Here is a 19,131-nt window from a genome sequence, read left to right as displayed (position 1 = left end):
GTCATGTACGTAGCATGAATTATCTTCAGACAGACAAAAGATGGCCTCCTCCAACCGCAGCTCTGGACCTGATCCCAACAGCTTTGCCTTCCTTCCCACTCCCTGCATCCACCTCTCCTGCATTTTTTATGGTATTTATCTTGTAATAGTTAGAGTATCAAAAGCAAACTCTCCACCTTCAGGGTTTCTCGATAAGATTTATATAAAAATAAATAATAACCAGAAAGGGGCTTCTTTTAGGTTCCATTACATGACTTCCAGGGGAACCTATGAAATAGTAAAATCAGATAAACGTTCTTTGTTCCCTCTTGGGAAAAAAAAAAAAAAAGAAGCGGTGATGCAGACTGGAGAGTCAGAGGAGGGTAAGGAGGTACTCCATTCTGATGTCTCCTCCTCATCATGTGCCTATCATAAACACAATCCAATTATAAGTTCTCCTGAGACAGGACACAACTCGCTCCAAATCATTACACCATGCCGTCATTCCCATCATAATCTTGTAACTGGTCCAAATCATTCCCATTTGACGGCACTAAAATATTCAGAGAGGAGGATTTAAAAACTGGCAACGGCGCTATCTCATATTCCTTAAGGGGGTAAGATAAAGACATAAAAATCAGCATGGTTCCTTCTCAGTCATATGGCTTGTGAGGAAAAACACTTAAGTGTTCGTGTCTCTTTATCAATCACAAAAGATTCATATCTACATTTAGCAAAGAATTCCACAGTGTCCTCTAAATACGTGAATAACCTGAAACATTTTTCCTTTCTGTAGAGTCTTGTGTTGTCACTAAGGTTAGAGCTTGTATGGAGTGATCACACATGTCGAGCAAAGGCAAACTGGGGGAGTTCAAGCCACCACCAGAAATCCACACAACTGACATGCTGCTGCGAAAATACTGGAAAACATACAATTTCCTAAGGGGACGGAGCTACATTCCAAAACGGCCTGGATTTCCACATCAGATACTGATTATTTCTTATGTTTCTAAAGAACTGGAACATTTTCTGAAAAATATAAGTCTGAGGTTGAAGTTATAACTTTCAGTTTTTCTGTCTGACTATTCATATTTGAATACTTTAGTTTACTGTAATGGCGTATACAGACTGAAATAGTCAGAGAACGTTAGAACCCCCAAATCAGAATTGAACGTGACAGACCCCTAAGATCCTCATATTAACATGGAACAGTGATAATAAGAGATAACTATTCATTATTAATAATGTTCCAGGGATTATTTAACTTATTTAACTGATTTAGTTTGTGCATAAACTTGAGAAATAAGAAACACATCACAAAATATACACAGTCTAATCATCATTTGTCACATGACTATTCTTCAATGGGGAAATACTCTTGAACATATTGTATAATTTAACAGGTAGTAAATTATCTACCTGTTAGATAATTTACTACCTGTTAAATTATACATCTTTGTATATCCATATACTACAAAATATCAAATATAATCATTTAACATAAGATATTACAATTTGCCCCCTGTTGTAATGAATAGTTTTGGAAACAAATTGTAAATAATGTTATAATGAGAGTGATATTATTGTTTCAATTCTAAGTGTATGCCTAGACTGTGATAATAACAGAAGGGAGAACAAGGCAGGGAGATTTTCTTTACTCAAGTTCACCAAATTTTTGGCACAAGTTGCTCAAAATACTTCATTTTGATTTTTTAAAGAAATTGATTGAGGATCCATATGGCGATCTTCTCTTTTGATATTACAATTTTTAGTTTATGACACACTTTCTCTGTTTTCTTGCTTAGTCAATTGTATGACTCACCTTAGAAGAGTTCTGTGTGTGCCTAATAACAAAGCCTACTTTGCGGTCACTGTGTGCACCATTTTATACTTGAAAGGAAGAGTGGATTGTTTAATCATGTAGTTCCAGTTTTCAAATATATCTTACTGATGCTATGTCTACACTTAATTATTTGTTTAGTGATTAAATTGTTGAGAAAATAATTCACTTTCAGGTCTATTATTAAATTATCCCATACTGAAATCTGTAAGCATTGCTATTGGATAATCTGTTTCTCCTGTATATTCTATTGTTTTGGCTCCGTGAATTAAGCTCTCATCAGACATGCTTGCGTGTTGCTATTTGTCACATCTCCCTGGTCAGCTGATCCTCTCAACACTATGAACCACATGAACCATCCCTCTTTATTTATTTCTCCCTCTCCCCTTTTGTTTTTTGTTTTGTTTTGTTTTGTTTGTTTGTTTGTTTGTTTGTTTCGAGACACTGTTTCCCTGTATAACATCCTTGTCTGTCCTGGAACTCTTTTGGTAGACCCGTATGCTGGCCTGGAACTCAGAGGGGCGTTTTTGTTTTGTTTTGTTTTGTTTTGTTTTTTTGAGACACTGTTTCTTTGTGTAACATCCCTATCTGTCCCGAAATCTCTTCGTATACCAGGCTGGCCTGGAACTCAGAGTCTGCCCGCCTCTGCCTCCAGAGTGCTAGGATTAAAGGCATGCGCCACCACTGCCAAGCACTCTCTTTATTTTTAGTAATATACGTTAACTGATGAGACTTTGCCTCATTAACCTAGCCAAACTAGTTATCACATAATTATTGTTTGCCTTTCTTTTATTCTCTCATGTTCAAATATTGGAACTTTTTAATCTAATACATTTTTTATACTGTGTTTTTACCTGGAAAATTTGTTGGATTTTTTCAATGTTTGTACAATCAAATCATCTCTAATATGATAGCCTGAGCCTCTCAGATGCTGGGGAAGAGTTCTACCACTGAGCTATATCCCCAACTATCTTTTTACCTTTTATTTTGAAATAGGAACTTGCTAATCTTCCCAAACTGGCCTTGAAGCTGTGATCTGCCTATCTCCTAAAGCTTTGGAGCCACAGGCTTGTGCCAGAAGCAGCAGCAGGCCCGGCTTGTCCTTTGAATGGGAGGTTTACAGCACTAACAGAGTAATTACTTCAACTATTCCCTTCAAGTCTTCCAACAAGCTCCCTTTGGTAAATTCAGTTTATTATATACTTACTCTAGTAAAATTATCTGGGATTACTCAGTGACCGATTTGTCTACCATTTTTATTGCTATATACCCAAGTATACGTATGTACATATGTATCATAAACTTTCGACCAAGCATACAGATCAGTACTGTTAAATGCGTTCCTTCCTACTACTGTGCAGTGTGATAACGATCCATCTGCTAAACATCTTCATCTTTCCAAACGGAAGCTCTGAATCCGCTGGATTTAAGACTTGCCCCTTATCTTTTCCTCCTTCCGACAATCACCATTCTATTCAAATTCTTATTTTCCCTTTGAGTATTGGTCACAGCTTCTTTATTCTTTGCAAGACCAAATATAAAATCCAAGTGTGGGTTACAGAAATGCTAGGATCCACTGATTTTTTTCCTCTGAAGTTGGTTGTGGCTAGGGGCTTGGAGGCTGCTTGATTGGTAACTTGCTTGAGATAAAATATGTAACAGTTAGCAGCACACAAGTACATCTAATGTGATGGCTAGGTCTCTTAGTGTTTTCCTTTTCATCCTAGCTTCCTAGGTGGTGTCAAATTTCCCTATATCTTCAGTTGTCAACTACCAGTCAGTCATTCTGCAGAAGTATTTTGAGCACATTAGGCTTCCATTATCTCCTAAGAAATTGCGTAAACAGGAAACTGGGTTTACCGTACCACAGTTATAACCATGATGGGGCGTGGGAAGGCTTTAATCAAATATTGGGTCTATTGACTATTTCAGTCATACTAACCTCACTCACTGATCTTTGGATCGTTTAACTCTACAAAGTAGATGATAGCACTGACTATTTTAGAAATACTAGTCAGGCTGAACTAGATAATGCCTATATCAACCATCCCTGGCACAGACTGACACCTTTGTATTTGATAATTATTATTACTGTTCCTTGAACCACCCATCCAAAGGTTAGGTAACAAATGCCTAATATACATCATACATTCTGCAGTATCCTGAGAATGCAACAGACAGAGCAGACACATTCGTGCAGCTGTGTAACCCATAATCTGATGTTCAAAGAGAAACAACTAAAAGAATGGTATTCCTAATATATCTAAAAGCATAAAGAGATGCCAGCCACAAGACTACCTATAGAAGAGTAACTAATAGTAGAAAGGGTATTTGGTACTAATAGACATAAGGTTATGTTTCTAAAAATCAATGGGACTAATGAATTACGTTGCTTCTAATGTCAAGAACATTGAAACTTGGCGTTTTGGGGAAATCTTTTGGTCTAGATCCTGAAAACCGACCTACTGGGGTGGGCATCATGCCACATTTGTCAATAGGAAGTGTTATGTGTGCTCAGCCTTGAGGAAGTGTGAGAGTTAGTTAAGCTAATGAGGGGTTTGTGTTCACTGTGGGGCTCTGAGGTCTTTTGAATTAGTTATCTTCATTTACTGGGCATCATATAATGCCTGAAGCAAAAGTAGATAAAGTTCTATGCACTAGTTTCTGATAAAAAGCTTTGATTCATCTTCTAGAAAATGCCCTATAGTAACCATGTATATCTTAAAGAATGCTCAGTATGGACCATTTCCTAGAGAATTCCAGTACTGACCATTTCATAGAGAATTCCAATACTGGTTATGCCCAATAATGGTTATTTCCAAGAGAATACCCAATACTGAACCATTTGGTAGAGAATGACTGATAATGACCATTTCCCAGACAGTTTTTTCCAGTTGTACATCTCTGACTCAGTGATTGATATTCTCCATCAATGAGTTTTGAGACTCAAGCATATCCTATTACTATGATTCTGATAAATGGATAGAGTACCAAACTGTGCTCTAAATTCATATTTCTATACTCATATATGCTCTTAGACTTCATCAGAGAAGTATCTTTGTGCAGTGGACAATAGTTAACACAAAAACTCAAAATGGTCAAACGACAGAGCACAAGTACTAACAGACAGCTCAGTCATAAACAGGATATTTATAGTCTTCTTCTCCCATAAGGCTTAGGAACCATTCATCCCAGAAAAGGGATTGGAAAGATTATAAGGACCAGATATCAGGGAGTGCTGGGAAGAAACGGTGTCTTCCAGACATGACAGGAGCAAGAACTCATGAACTCGGAGCAGCTATTGTCAATTGTACATGATAAAGCCAGTCAACCGTCTAGAAATGAGTGACCTCCCCGCACACACTAAGGAGCTAGGGACAGTTTATGGTGCCTGGGGGAAGGCAGTAAGTTTTCTTTAAGGGTGTGGCTCCTGGGAGGTTGACTATACTCCAGTGGATGGCTCTACACCCATGAATATATGGGCAGCGTGAATAATAAGTAGGTTATTTAAAAAGAAGAAGACGTAAATTCGGGAGAGGTTATGGGAGTTTGAATGGTCCTGGGAAGAGTTAGGGTGATAGTTCTCAACCTACAGGTCATGACACCCTTGATATTAGATGGCTCCATTATGATTCACAACATTAGCAAAATTACAATTAGGAAGTAGCAACAAAATAAATTTATGGTTGGGGTCACCACAACATGAGGAACTGTATTAAAGGGTCACCACATTAGGAAGGTTGAGAGTCACTGAGTTAGGGCAAGGGGTGGGAGGTGAATGTCATCAAAATACATTTTAAGAAATTCTTGTAAGTTAATAAAAATTTTCTTAAAAAAAATTACACCTCAGAAATTCAAGAATCTTCAACTCTTTGAAGTAGGCTCTCAGTAAGATCACCCTCTCTTGGACACTGACCTCAGTAGCCTACAGACTCTCCAGGTTCCTTTCACTGATACCTGTACAGCCAGTCAAGTGGTATCTGTGAAGACACCGCTTCTTCCCTGTACCTTCCAAGGTTGACTACCACTCTATATATTCAACAGCTCCTGTTAGGTGTCTCATTCTAACTTAGTTCACAAACCTCACTGCCTGCCAATTATAAATTCTTCTCTGTTGGATCTCTTGCTTCTTTCTTGAGTCAAGGATGGGCTGGAACATGAAATAATGCTATTTTATTGGTCCTCTCTCCATATGCACCTTAACTGATAGGCTCAGTTCAGTCTTGCCTTAAGGCTATATTTAGGCTCCCTTCTGCTGGCCTAGCAAATGTTATATGAAACTGGAATGCCCCTTTCTCGAGTACATAATTGATTTATTCTCTGAGCATTGACATGTTTGAAATAAAGGTTTCTCAAAACACCTCCTGCTTAGATGAAATGAACTGCTGATGGAATGATCTTCTTTATAAATAAATACACACACATATGTATGTATGTATGTATGTGTATATATATATATATATATATATATATATATATATATATATATATTTCCTGGGCTTATTTGTGGGTAATTAACAATTATCTGTATTATCTTTCTATAAAAAAGAAACTCTCTTCTACCACATGTGGGTACTGTGAGCTTTGTTACCCCACAATTCCGGTTAGTCCCCTTTATTTGAATACAGCATCACCACATCGTGCAATTATCCGGCACCTTTCATCTTTCAGGCTTACACCATAATGATAATAATAATGACAACTGCAGTAATAACCATTTATCCAACACTTTGTATTTAAAAAACACTTCACAATGAGCAATTAGTTATTCCACCCCAGTGAAGTAGTTTGGTATCATTATAATCATCTTTCCAGAGGTGGAAACTAGTATGCAAAATAATGAATTTGTCTTAATTCATGAAAAAATTAACAACTTTGAGCTAAGTGCGGAGCTGTAACAGTACAGACACTCACGGTGGGGCTCCCCATGACTGGAATCCAGAGATCGCAAGAATTCGCCTTCACTGAGAACTGCCAAGATTAATCTGTCTGGAGAGCCTATTGGATAGCTACGGTTTGGGGAATAAATGAAGGAAGTGTCAGATAATGGAATAACATTCTTAACAGCGCCAAAGGCATGAAGGTTTCGCTAGTTGCTCCCAAGAAAACTTCCCCACTCTGTGTTGCCAGGAAACTACATCAAATACAGTAAGCTGCATGCCGGCATCTAGCTGTCCCAGAACACAACGGGCTGTAAGCACAGTATTTTATCAGCACTTCCGTTTCTCACCATGTGCATAGAGTCCGGCTTCAGACATTCATGGGGATACGTGAAAGATATTCAAAATAGGAACTCAATAGATTTCCCGTTTATGGTTTTGAAAAGATTATATTTTAGCACAGATATTCAAGAACTATACAACAGCTACCATGTGATGAGAACTCATGTGTGTGTCTGTATGTGTGTGTGAGCATGTGTGTGTATGTGTTTGTGTGTGTGTGTGTGTATTGGTACCTCTTACAGTACTGTAACTCATTATAACTGTAAATCATTTGCTTTGAAATATTAACTTGTACTTGTAGGAAGTTAGTTCCCATTTAGTTAGCCAAACACAGCAGGAGGGCATATAAAATACAGAATTTTTACTCGGGAATTGAATTCCTACAAATGGAAAGATGACCTTGATTGTTTTGATATTTTTAATATTTTTGTAATTACATTCTATCTTAAAGCATCATTCCATAATTTAAAGGACTTTCTGGAAGAATTAAATACCTTTATATTTTAAAAATTAATTATCAAAAATATGCAAAATAACATAAAATATTTTCCAGCTATAAATTGATCTAAAAGTTCAAATGCAAAAATAAGAATGGAAATGCATTCAAAAGGAGAATCTAGCTGAAACACAAGTAAATAAGATTTTTATAAAATTAAAAACTGGCAATCTTTGGAAGGATAAAGCCTGTAAATATTAATAACAATGTGTCAATGACAGGCTGCTTAGATTAATAGGCTAAAAGAAAAAAAATTACTCATAAAATAAATCTTGAAAAAAGAAAGCTGTAACTACAAACATTTGTCATTTGGTGAGACGTGACTGAAACATGCCTTTCTATGTGTTCTTTGGAATTTAAACATCCTGTTTTAATTCCTCACCTATACATTCGTCTCTGTATCTCTCATGTAAAATAATGTACTGTGAAAAGTTATGTGAGTCTGTCTTTGCCAGTTCTTTAAACATGAAAGATAATACAATGATTAAAAATAATTACTACGAAAATACCCACAGCATCTTTGGTTGGCCGCCTAAACATTTTCTTAAGGTTTGGTTCTTTTTTTTTTTTTTCATCAGAGAATTACTCAGATCAAGTGATTAACTTTGAAGAGCAAAATAGACAAAACCAAAATATCTAAGTATGTTGATAATCCAAGATGAAAAATAGTGGTATTTTCTCAGTATTTCCTGTATTGTAGGCTTCTACACTATAGCCCATTATGGTGTAAAAGAAACACACTGCTCTCAAAAAGTTTACCCCTGTCGAGAGAACACTCACCCAGGGCTACAATGAGAAGGAGTACCTAATCCTCAAGGGCACCCCTCTAAACTGACGGGGAGATCCCCCTTAGAAGACAGTTGGATACACATAGAGAAATAGAAGTAACCTTATACACTTTAGTCTGTTCACAGAGGGATCCATATGACCAGAGTGACAGATCAGACAGTCATAATGTTAGAGGGAGTCAAGGCAGACAAACAACTTGATTCGGGACTGCTCTTGCCACCTTTCTTTATGGGTAAAAACATCTGCAAGCCCTTTGGATGAATGGCAGGAATGAGAAGGGCAGCCACGTTAAGCCAGACTTCCAACTGACATGAAATAAGCTCATGGACAATGAGGAAAGCCTGGGTTTGGAGATGGGGGCTAGGTGAGAGATGCCGTGCAGGTGAAGTGAGCATGTGTTGGCAGTCTGTGTTGATGACAGCTGTCAGGGCACACAAGTGGCTCTGGTGCTTGTTTCATGCCAACACCACCAGCACCGGAGCTCTGACTTCCGTTCTGTCTAGACACATTCGCCCCATCTGGAGTGCCATTCCTGGACCATTGAAGGGAACTGCTTAATCAAGGTCTAAAGAGAAGAATGGTAAGAAGGTTAGTGAAAGACATGCAAGACACACTGCTGGACATCGGGAAGCACATTCAAGAAAGCCATTCTTCGTTCCTAGAAAAATACTACCTCTCATAGCATAACTCTTCTGGGAAGATTTCCTTGACCACTCCAAAATATTGACTTCTATTCCTACTTCATTTGTCCTATGTGTCAAATACCTTTCCTTCTTCCAATGCTTATTGTATAAATAAATGAATTCTAACAGTGCTTCGTTCTAAGACTCTTCACTACTTAATATCAACCAAGTACAAAAGAGGTAACCCGTGGTTTGAAGGGAAGAAGGGAGAAGAGAAAAAATAAAAATGGGTTGAGATTAATGTGTAGGGGGAAGTTCTGGGGCCCGTCCTGGCCCATGAGCTCTGTACCCTTCCCTTTCTTCCATCACATCTGGTCCCCAGGATCCACTCTCGCAGACTTCACTACCTGCAGTGCCTAGGAGCTATGCCACCAGAGATGGTTTAAATTTAAACCTAAATTTGTATGGCTTAATGGCTCTACCCTGCAGTTCTGCTCCCTGCTTAAACAAAATGCAACACCCTCTTGGTTTCTCCTGCCCTGCTGCTCTCCCAGGCTGGAGAGATGTCACTATTCCCCCAGGCCTAGGGCTGGGACAGTCTACCTGCTGAGTGCAGAGCAGCTGGTGAACTCACTACCAGCCAGGCTTCACTCAGCCCTGACAGACAAGCATCAATATCATACCCTACCCCCTGCAAACTGGCCTTGGTTCCTGGCTATTGGCCATTATCCTAGATTTCTCCCAGCATGCCAGACGCCTGGATACATGTGGAGGGTTACTGGTGTAGGAAATAAGGAATCAGTGTAGGGATGTATGATGTACAATGAAACACGGAAACTAGGTAGGGATTTTGAACAAAGTAGGGATACATGTATAGTGTAACTCATACTGTATGTGGAGGAAGGGTAAGAGGACACTCCATTCTCTTGTGAACGGTTAACAGGCCATCCACGGGCTGGTCAGATAAAGGCACTCACTGTGTAAGGTTGTCAATGTGAGCGCCATCCACAGAAGTCACAACTGGTAGCAGAGCATGTATGTACCTACATCACACACGTGCACAAACGTGCACACACGCACACACAAATAATAACCACACTAATACTACTGGTAGTAGTAATACATATTCTAGTAAAGATTTAATCCACGAACATTGACTCAACCATATTAACACACACGTAGAGGCTCTTTGAACTGTAATTCTGGGTAACAACCCAAAGGCTGTGTGCGAGAACACTTTTCAAGTAAACTATTCTGCCTTTTAGAGAAAGCATCAAACGTTCATTAGGTTAATATCCATGGTATAATTTCTTTTTTTTCTTTTTTTTTATTGATAAAAGGAGAATAAAGAAAAGAAAAAAAAACAAATTTCCACCTCCTCCCAGCCTCCCATTTCCCTCCCCCTCCTCCCACTCTTCTCCCCCTCCTCCCACCCCTCTCCCCTTCCCCCCACATTTCTCCCCCTCCCTCTCCAGTCCAAAGGGTCCCTAGGACACTGGGGAGAATGTGGGAAATTATAATTACACTGCTAACTCTGCCACAGGGAAAATGTACATCGATTGGGTAATCAATAATCAATATTGCACAAACAGTAGTTAACCAACAAATATTAGCTATGGAAGTGGATGACGAAATTAATCTTGTGTAGGTGGAAATTGACAGCCAGTATGTGACAGAAAATGATTATGACTTAATTCCTCTTAAGCATGGACTTGGTATTTACTTAACATGAACTGTCTTGACACACAAAATGGCCATTAGTAACAAACCAGAATTAGAAATTTTGTGCAGGTAGAACTGTTGAGCAACTTAAGAAAAGCTGCTGCTAACCTAGGACCACTAAATATTTTATTCCTATTTGGACACACCTAGAAATTATAAAAAATGTATAAAAAGCAAAAATAATTTGGGGGTAGGGAAGGTCCAAAGAATGTGTCTCATTTTCATTCCAGGCGAGTGGTTCTCCATGTATTTCATCCCAGGCTGAGTCTTAAGTTTTCATTTGGCAATGCTTACCTACTCTCAACCTGGCATAGAGTCCTCAAGGATAATGTATAGAGTTGGAATATTAATACAAATAAAAGTGTTTCATAAAGAGTTTTTATCATAGATGCAGAAATGATTAAAATGACAAACAGATAATGATGGAAAAAGACATTAATTTGCACTATTAGAAATTGTCACTCAAAATATATTATGCTTCAGGTGCTTTCACAGACAAATATGCAAGAAAATAGAAAATCCTGTAGACAACACCCTGGACAGTTTCAATCATGAGGCTCTGCTTCATGTTAGTTACTGTAGAAATGGAACAGACATTATCTAAAGCCAGAGGTTATAAAGTTTGTTCTTGTTTATTATATAATCTCCTGATGGAGCTGAGAAATTAGTTCTTTAATTCTAGTGGTTTCTACCTACTAATATACTTTTCCATAAGAATTAAGGCTATGCATGATGACTTCTTTTGTATTACACGTTCCAAAATACCGGTGTGTAGAACCTTATGCATACAAGACATCCTTATTGCAGGTGACTGAGCATGGACTGTAATGTTTTCAAAGACTGATTGACTTTCAGATACAAGAAAAGACATATGAACCTGAGCACAACCCAAGGGTAGCATAAGATGGTAATGGACTTGTTCTCTGCAGATTTGCTTTTTCTATCTATGGACATATTCTATGAATACCAGGGAAATGAATGAGAGGAGGCAAATACATGCAGTGATGTAGATGATGCTTTTCTTAACTTATTTTCAAGAGTCTCAATCTGCTTTGATAATCTGAAAGAACACATAATGATGTGGGAGTGTCATATATCAATCTGTTGATTTCATTGGCTAAGCAATAAAGAAACTGCTAGGCCCATTGAATAGGCCCACCCTTAGGTGGGTGGAGTAAACAGAACAGAATGCCGGGAGGAAGAGGAAGTGAGGTCAGACTCGACAGCTCTGCTCTCGGGAGCAGATGCCACAGCAGAGACGCCATGCTCCAGGCTCCCGGGCAGACACACGCGATGAAGCTCCGACCCAGGATGGACATAGGCTAGAATCTTCCCGGTAAGACCGGTGCTACACAGATGATAAGAAATGGGCTAGTCCAGGTGCGAGAGTTAGCCTAGAAGAGGCTAGGTAGAGATGGGCAAAGCAGTGTTTAAATGAATACAGTGTCTGTGTAATTATTTCAGGGCTTAAGCTAGCCGGGCAGGCGGCTGGGGTGTTTGGGGACGCAGCCCCGCCGCCGCTCCATATTACTACAACATAATGCTTGTTCTTTATTGGATAATTGGAAGCTCTTAATTACAAACAGCAATGAGAGGATCTCAAAGATTGGTTATAGGATAGGAAAGTCAAAATCCAGTGCAGAGAGCTCAGAATGTTCCTTTTGTTTCATTTTTTTGAATAAAACCTTCGAAAAACCAAGTTTGTACTTGAAAACAATTTTGGTAATTCCAGAAGTATATGAATGAATTTAAAATTATTGATAACCCGTTTTAAGGGGAAAACAGTACTGTCTTAAAAACTTGTAATTTGCTTTTACGATATCTCTGAGTTCCTAGATTTATGGTTCAGAAACTGTAAATCCTGATGAATTTGGCAGTCATGTAGAAAAAGACAATAAAACTTATATATTTGGGACACAGAAAAATGAGTCTGTCTATTTTTTCGATGACTACACAACTAAATGTCATACTATCGCTTAGATGTACCTTCTCCACTAGGCTTGAAAAGCCATAAAAAGTGTAAAGACAGTCTCTAGAGCCAATTATTTTTCCTCATACCAGCCATGCACATGAACATTTAAACAAAGCCACTTGAGAACAGAAAAGTGATCATTATGGCAGGTGTATACATGCAGCTCATTGCTCACTCAACCTTCTCTCCTCTTCCTCTACAGTAAGCAGAATAATTGTTTTTGATGAGCATATTGCTCCTAAAACCAAAAATTACTAGGAATGCTAGGAATGAATATCTTACCCAAGTCAGTATAATGTGATATTTAAGGGAAATCTGGTTAAAGATAAAAGAAAATCGACTCATCCCTGAAGATAACAGTTTCTGCCTTTTTTATCCATCCTTGTCCACACTTTATTTATGATAGCTTCCAGCACCAACAGTGTTTAAAACCTTGGGGTATTGAAACAGAAAGCTAGGAGAGTAGAACAGAAAAGTGTTTAAGGCTTGATGATACCATGGATTACCGTGCAACCAATCCAGGGTATCTGCAGAATGTGTTTATGGGAAACACAAATGTATCTCTAATCTTTAAAGTATAAGTGTTTGGGGGCTCTTCTCCATTATGAGTAGCTAAAGTGATTTTAACTAATAAAATTGGTTGACTTGTTCTTTAAAAATAATTAAAAGCAATAAATGAATCATCTAACTAATTTGTTGCCACGAGTTGATAAATGTACTCGTGCAAACTCCATTTTAAAATTACACTTTACCTATTAGTCAGGTCTTCTAAAATACTTGTGGGTCTTGGAAGAAAATCACTCCTATGGGCAATTTGTCTTAAGAATGTTTCTTCATACACTGTACTGGGTGGGAGCGCAGGGAATAATCAAGATTCCAAGCCCTAAGGAAAATTTTCCCTTCTGAGTCTCTAAAACTACAGTAAAATGTACAATGAAAAAAAAATTATGTAGAGTTTATTTTTAAAAATAATTTGTGGAAGACAAAATAAACAGTTATTAATCCCCTACTCTTCTATCTCATAGCAGACATTCTTGCTAAATCATCACAACACTTTAGAAAGGGAATGCCACTCATGTTGTATTTTGGGGAAAGCATGGGGTGTTAAGTAGCTCTTTCATGTTGTTTATACAATACCCAACTTCAATCCCACACTTTCGCATGCTAATATAGGACATGCACTGACATGTGACAGAATAGGCAGCATTTTCAACTTTAAAGAGTTTTTTCATCATTCCAAATTCAAAAGGTTCCATTAAAATTGAACAATGAAATTTTTATTTCTAAGAAAAAGGTATACTAGGATCTTCTGTTAAGGCCAGGACATATTTAAATGCCTTAAAGCAATGCACAGTCCTACCTACTACCTGACAACTATGTGAGAAAGAAAACCAATATCAAAACAGGGAGGAGGGAGGGGATGGGGGGAAAGAGAGAGACTAAGCCAATACTGAACATCTGGATCTACTGTGACAATGACCCTACCCTAACAGTCTTTCCCCGGCATAGTATACATACTGCACCTACAAAAGCATTTTTATTCCCAACCTGGAAAAAAAAACATAGTTGCTGTGGATTCTAGCATATGAAATTCTGCAGTGTGGGAATCTCTCCCTCTCCTTTCACTTTGAAGACTTTCGCTTTCTTCTCTGACCTAACACAAAAAGTAAAGCATCAAAAGTCATTTCTCTTGTAGTTTTCCAAAGAAGTGGATGAGATATTAAGATCTCTAGGCACAATGTCATGAAAAGCAAAACCAAGCAATTATGATTAAAAAGAAAAGAAGACGGAGCCTCCAAACATCCTGGCATCTTAGCATTCATATTAGCACTGACGCTCATCCTCTATGTGTGTGCTAATGTCAAGAGATTATAGCCTCCGTGTGTGTCCCTTACATCAGAGATGACAAGAAGAAAAAACACTTAAGAGTAATTTTTCAAACCAGAGCATTTCCATTACAAATATTTTCTGGGATGTTAGTTTTGCAGTTAGTAACTATAGCAAAATTAGTTTGCTGTAAGTATTAGAGAGCTTGCTAATCATCTTCTCGTTAATATAACAAAAATGCATTTGAAGTTAAGTCAAGTTCAGGACTTACCACCTCCTCCTCCAAGAAGACTGGCGTTTGCTGTTAAGGAAAAGAAAAGATATTGTACTTTAAAACATATAGGAAACACAGTGTAGCAGAATAGTTGAAACAGAAACTAGTAATGATCATGTATCTTACTTGAAGACATATATAGAAAATATGGATTTTCATACAAAGACGTTATCACTGAAAATTAATGTTTCCTTATTTTATCTCCTATTTCTCTTCAAATACCTATGTTCATATGTTTCCTTGTAACAAAGTTAAGTACACATATAAATTGCTATGTTCATGTGTTTTCTTGTAACCAAGTTAAGTACATACACTGTGTGTGTGTGTGTGTGTGTGTGTGTGTGTGTGGCTATGTTAATATATTTCCTTGTAACCAAGTTGCAAGTACAAACACACACACACACACACATATGTCTATGATCATCTGTTTCCTTGTAACCAAGGTAAGAACATATTTAAAGTTTTTTATTCCTCATCTGTATCTAAATTGATCTTCTGAGTTTTCGATTTTATAAAATGTAGATACAACAAAGCTACTTAGGCAATTTCAGTGATTTCAACGGACAATGTAACAAGAAAATATAATAATTTAAGTTAAATTAACCATCATCAAACAAAACAATCTCTAGAAATTTTGCTGCAATAAGAAGTCAAACTTTTACTAAACCAACAGACTTATTTTTTAGACTATTTGGGAGAATGATAGAAACGTTAAATAGTGATATGTGAATTCTCACCTATTTATTCAGAAATTTAGCCTATGTATTCCTGTAAGGTGAAAAAATATAAGATAATTCTAAGGAATTAATATTACAAAGGATATTTATATATTTAAGGCTAAGGGAATACAGTGAGAGAGGGGACAGAAAGAGTCCAAGAGCCAGAAGGGAGAGAGACAGGCTGATAAATGCTATCTTTTAGGCAAGACAGAGACATTGCAATCATGAACCCACAACTGCAGGTGTCTGCTCTATATAACAAGAATGGACAGCCAGCATGGATGGAGAAAGGGTCATCAGGAGCGATATCCTTCAGTGATGAAACACTCATGGACAGAGTCAGGCAGATGGGCAGTCATTAGCTTCAGTTGTGAATCAACTAATGACCTCAGCACTCTGGTGGAGAGTTCCATCCAGGGGTCATGTAGATGTCCCTGGTTAAACTAAATGGGTCACACATAAAACCTGAAGTCCAGAACCCAGGAAAGAGCTTGGGAGAGAAAAGGAGGGTGATAGGGATGGGAGAGAGATAGAAAAGGTTCACACAGAGTAATCAGAATGCATTGTATACACATAAGAAATAGTCAAAGGACAAAATCGATAAAAAAAAAAGGAAAAAGAAAATTAAAAATACAGTTGGGCTGCACTCAGGAATTAAAATAGTTTAACAGCTGTGTTGCAGACAACTGGCTGTAGTATTAAACAGTGTTATGCTTATATTTATACAAACAAAGACCTTAAGGTGGAATTCAGCATACACTGTATGATCTGGAGAGATGGCTCCAACATTATGTTATTCACAATCAAGGTGTCAATATACTGCATTGAGCTTTATTTCATACACTTACAAATCATTGGCACTGTTTATGCATGTTTTATAAAAGATTTTTCAGCATTATAAAAGCAGGAGGCAACCACAAGTTAACAAAAACTTAATAAATTATTTAGGAAAGAGGAGTCTTTTGGTTGAATTTTTGTGTGCATTTCATGAAATCATGCATTGTCAAAACGTTAGAGAAGTAAATGTTAAAAATCATTAGTATTAGTGCTTCAATCAATAAATAATGGATCATGTGAAAGACATGTGCCCATATTCACAGGTCAATTAATTAGACTAAATGTTTGATGATGTACTGCTACTCCAATACTAAAGAGAAAATCATAAAAACACATAGACACAAATGCCTTAGGAGGTCCTTTCAATATGTCAATATCAGATCATCAAACTCTGTCTTCTGTGACCTTCCAAGTATAGAACTGTCTAACCATGACTCTCCCTTTCCCCTCAGACCTTTCTCAAAAACACAAGCAGAGTAGAGGTGCTACTAACCAATCAGAAACTGAACTTCCTTCTGATATCTTCCTACCACTCACATTTCCAAACCCCTCTGTTGTCATACCAAAAAGGTATTGTATTTACACAAACAGTATCTAGAGTTTAATATTGTGCCCCAGGTCCAGCCTTGTGACTACTAACAAGGTCATTTTGTTGCAGAGCCTAAAACCAATACTGAAAATTCTCATTTGTCAACTCCTTCCTGGTAGGTGGATCCCATGACCAACTCATATCTCTTGGTTACTCTAGCCATTCCCTCAAATCTTACAGCATTTTTAAAACCACATGGTATTTTGCACACCTGCTTTCCACCCTGTTTGACTGAGAATTATCTGCCTGTGGATTTTCAAGGCTCCTGACATTCCATCTGCTGTCTTCCAATTTTCAGACATTCATTCATTAGAAAAAAATATACCTAACAACAAATAACAACAAAAATAAGCAATAGCTCTTCATTGAACGCATCAAGCCGAGGAGCACAACAATGTTTTGTAGTCTATTTTGGTCCACCATTCATCAATAAAGGTGGAGGTGGTGTGTTTCCAGAGCCCCACCCAGAGCCCATCTGTTTAACCAGGCACTTTTCCAGTGGATTGAGTAGGAGTAGGTGTAGGATTTAGGCTTTCCATCCTTGCCAACCATCAAGTCATTTTATATCAATGTGGCTCATGTCTAGATGAGGCTATCTTTAACACAAATATAAAAGTAATTTTCTTCAGTAAAATTGCCAAAAATAGGCAAAGTGACTTCTAATATGGCATTGCCCCCACAAAGCACCTCAATTACTATCCAGACTCACTAGGCAGACAAATTAATATTTCTTCCATTTTAAGGAAAGAAAAATGATTTCTGTGGGTTCAAAGTTAATTTCTTAACTATTTATAATGAATTAATACATATCCCAATTAGATTAAAAGTTCCTTGAAAATAAGATTTGAACTTACTGGTTTGTTCTGTATCAAATCATTTCTAAATACATGTTTTAAACTGTGAGATAACTGATGAGCTTAGCCAATTCTCTTTTCATATAAGAAGTACTTATTTGCTGAAGTACAGAAGAACCGATCTTTGGCCCTAGATAGTCTCTAAAATCAAATACTATTATAGAGCTTTTAAAGTTTATTTGAAATGCTTATAACTCAAAGCATATGAAATATATTTATATATTCATCAAATTTTCTTTCCAGAATTACTGGTAATCTGGCCCTGGGTTTTTCCAAGAGTGTCAGTAGGGGTGGGTAGAGGGAGACAAGACAAAAAAATATTACTAACAAACATGTGTCATTGTTTGTATAAAAAGATTTAGGAACTCTACTTTGAACATGCTCACTAATCAGCAAATTTCAAATTCCCTAAAATAAAATGCCCAATTTATTATTGGGGTAGGGAGCAAAACTGAAGTTATGGTAATCATTTGAGTGAATTCACAACTCGCATGAACCATTCCAACTGAATGGAGCTGTGTTTTCACTTCAAACAAAACTATTCGTTTCAGTGAGATGAATATTCTAGGTATTTATAACATTAAAAATTTTAATATAAATAGAAAAACTGTTTCTTGAGGCTAATTTTATAGTGGCAAACATGGTAAACTTGCAAGATAGATAGATAGATAGATAGATAGATAGATAGATAGATAGATAGATGACAGATAGATAGACAGATAGATGATAGATAGATAGATAGATAGATAGATAGATAGATAGATGATAGATAGATAGACAGACAGATAGATAGGTGATAGATAGATAGATAGATAGATAGATAGATAGACAGATAGATGATAGATAGATAGATAGATAGATAGATAGATAGATAGATAGATAGATAGATAGATAGATGGTAGATACATAGATGGTAGATAGATAGATGATAGATAGATAGATAGATAGATAGATAGATAGATAGATAGATAGATAGATAGATTGAATACATATTTTACATGTATATGTATATTTCCCAGTTTGCTCTCTATTTCTGAGATTAAAACCATTACCAAAAGCAACTTGGGAAAGAAAGGGCTTTTTGGCTTATATGGCCCAATAATCATATCACTAAGGGAAGTCGAGGCAGGAGCTCAAAGCAGGAAACTGGTGCAGGAACTGAAGCAGAGACCATGGAGGAGTGCTGCTTATTGACTAGCTTTCCATGACTTGCTCAGCTTGCTTTACAACCCAGAATCACCTGCCATTAATTGCAGCATCCAAATAGTCTGGGCCCTCCCACATCAATCATCCTATAGGCCAGTCAAATGGAGGCATTTTCTCAACTAACATTCATTCTTCCCAGATGACACCAGGTTGTATCAAGATGACACAAAACTAAGCAGAAC

At 37.3% G+C, this 19,131-nt stretch overlaps 1 protein-coding gene across 8 annotated transcripts in view; it reads right to left on the bottom strand.

Moving 5' to 3' along the window:
* The window catches only part of Macrod2 (mono-ADP ribosylhydrolase 2), a 1,861,794-nt gene that overhangs the window by 1,443,119 nt on the left and 399,544 nt on the right, over positions 1–19,131 (bottom strand). For all 8 annotated transcript variants that reach the window (XM_075962323.1, XM_075962324.1, XM_075962327.1 and 5 more), the window contains exon 4: positions 14,742–14,771. In XM_075962323.1, coding sequence (XP_075818438.1) covers positions 14,742–14,771 — 30 coding nt within the window. The remainder of the gene's footprint in view (positions 1–14,741; positions 14,772–19,131) is intronic.

This window comes from Microtus pennsylvanicus, chromosome 2 (assembly GCF_037038515.1).
Source record: "Microtus pennsylvanicus isolate mMicPen1 chromosome 2, mMicPen1.hap1, whole genome shotgun sequence".
Classification (NCBI taxonomy): Eukaryota; Metazoa; Chordata; class Mammalia; order Rodentia; family Cricetidae; genus Microtus; species Microtus pennsylvanicus.
The sequence above is the reverse complement of the archived record's forward strand: the minus strand, read 5'-3'. Positions and strand labels throughout refer to the sequence as shown.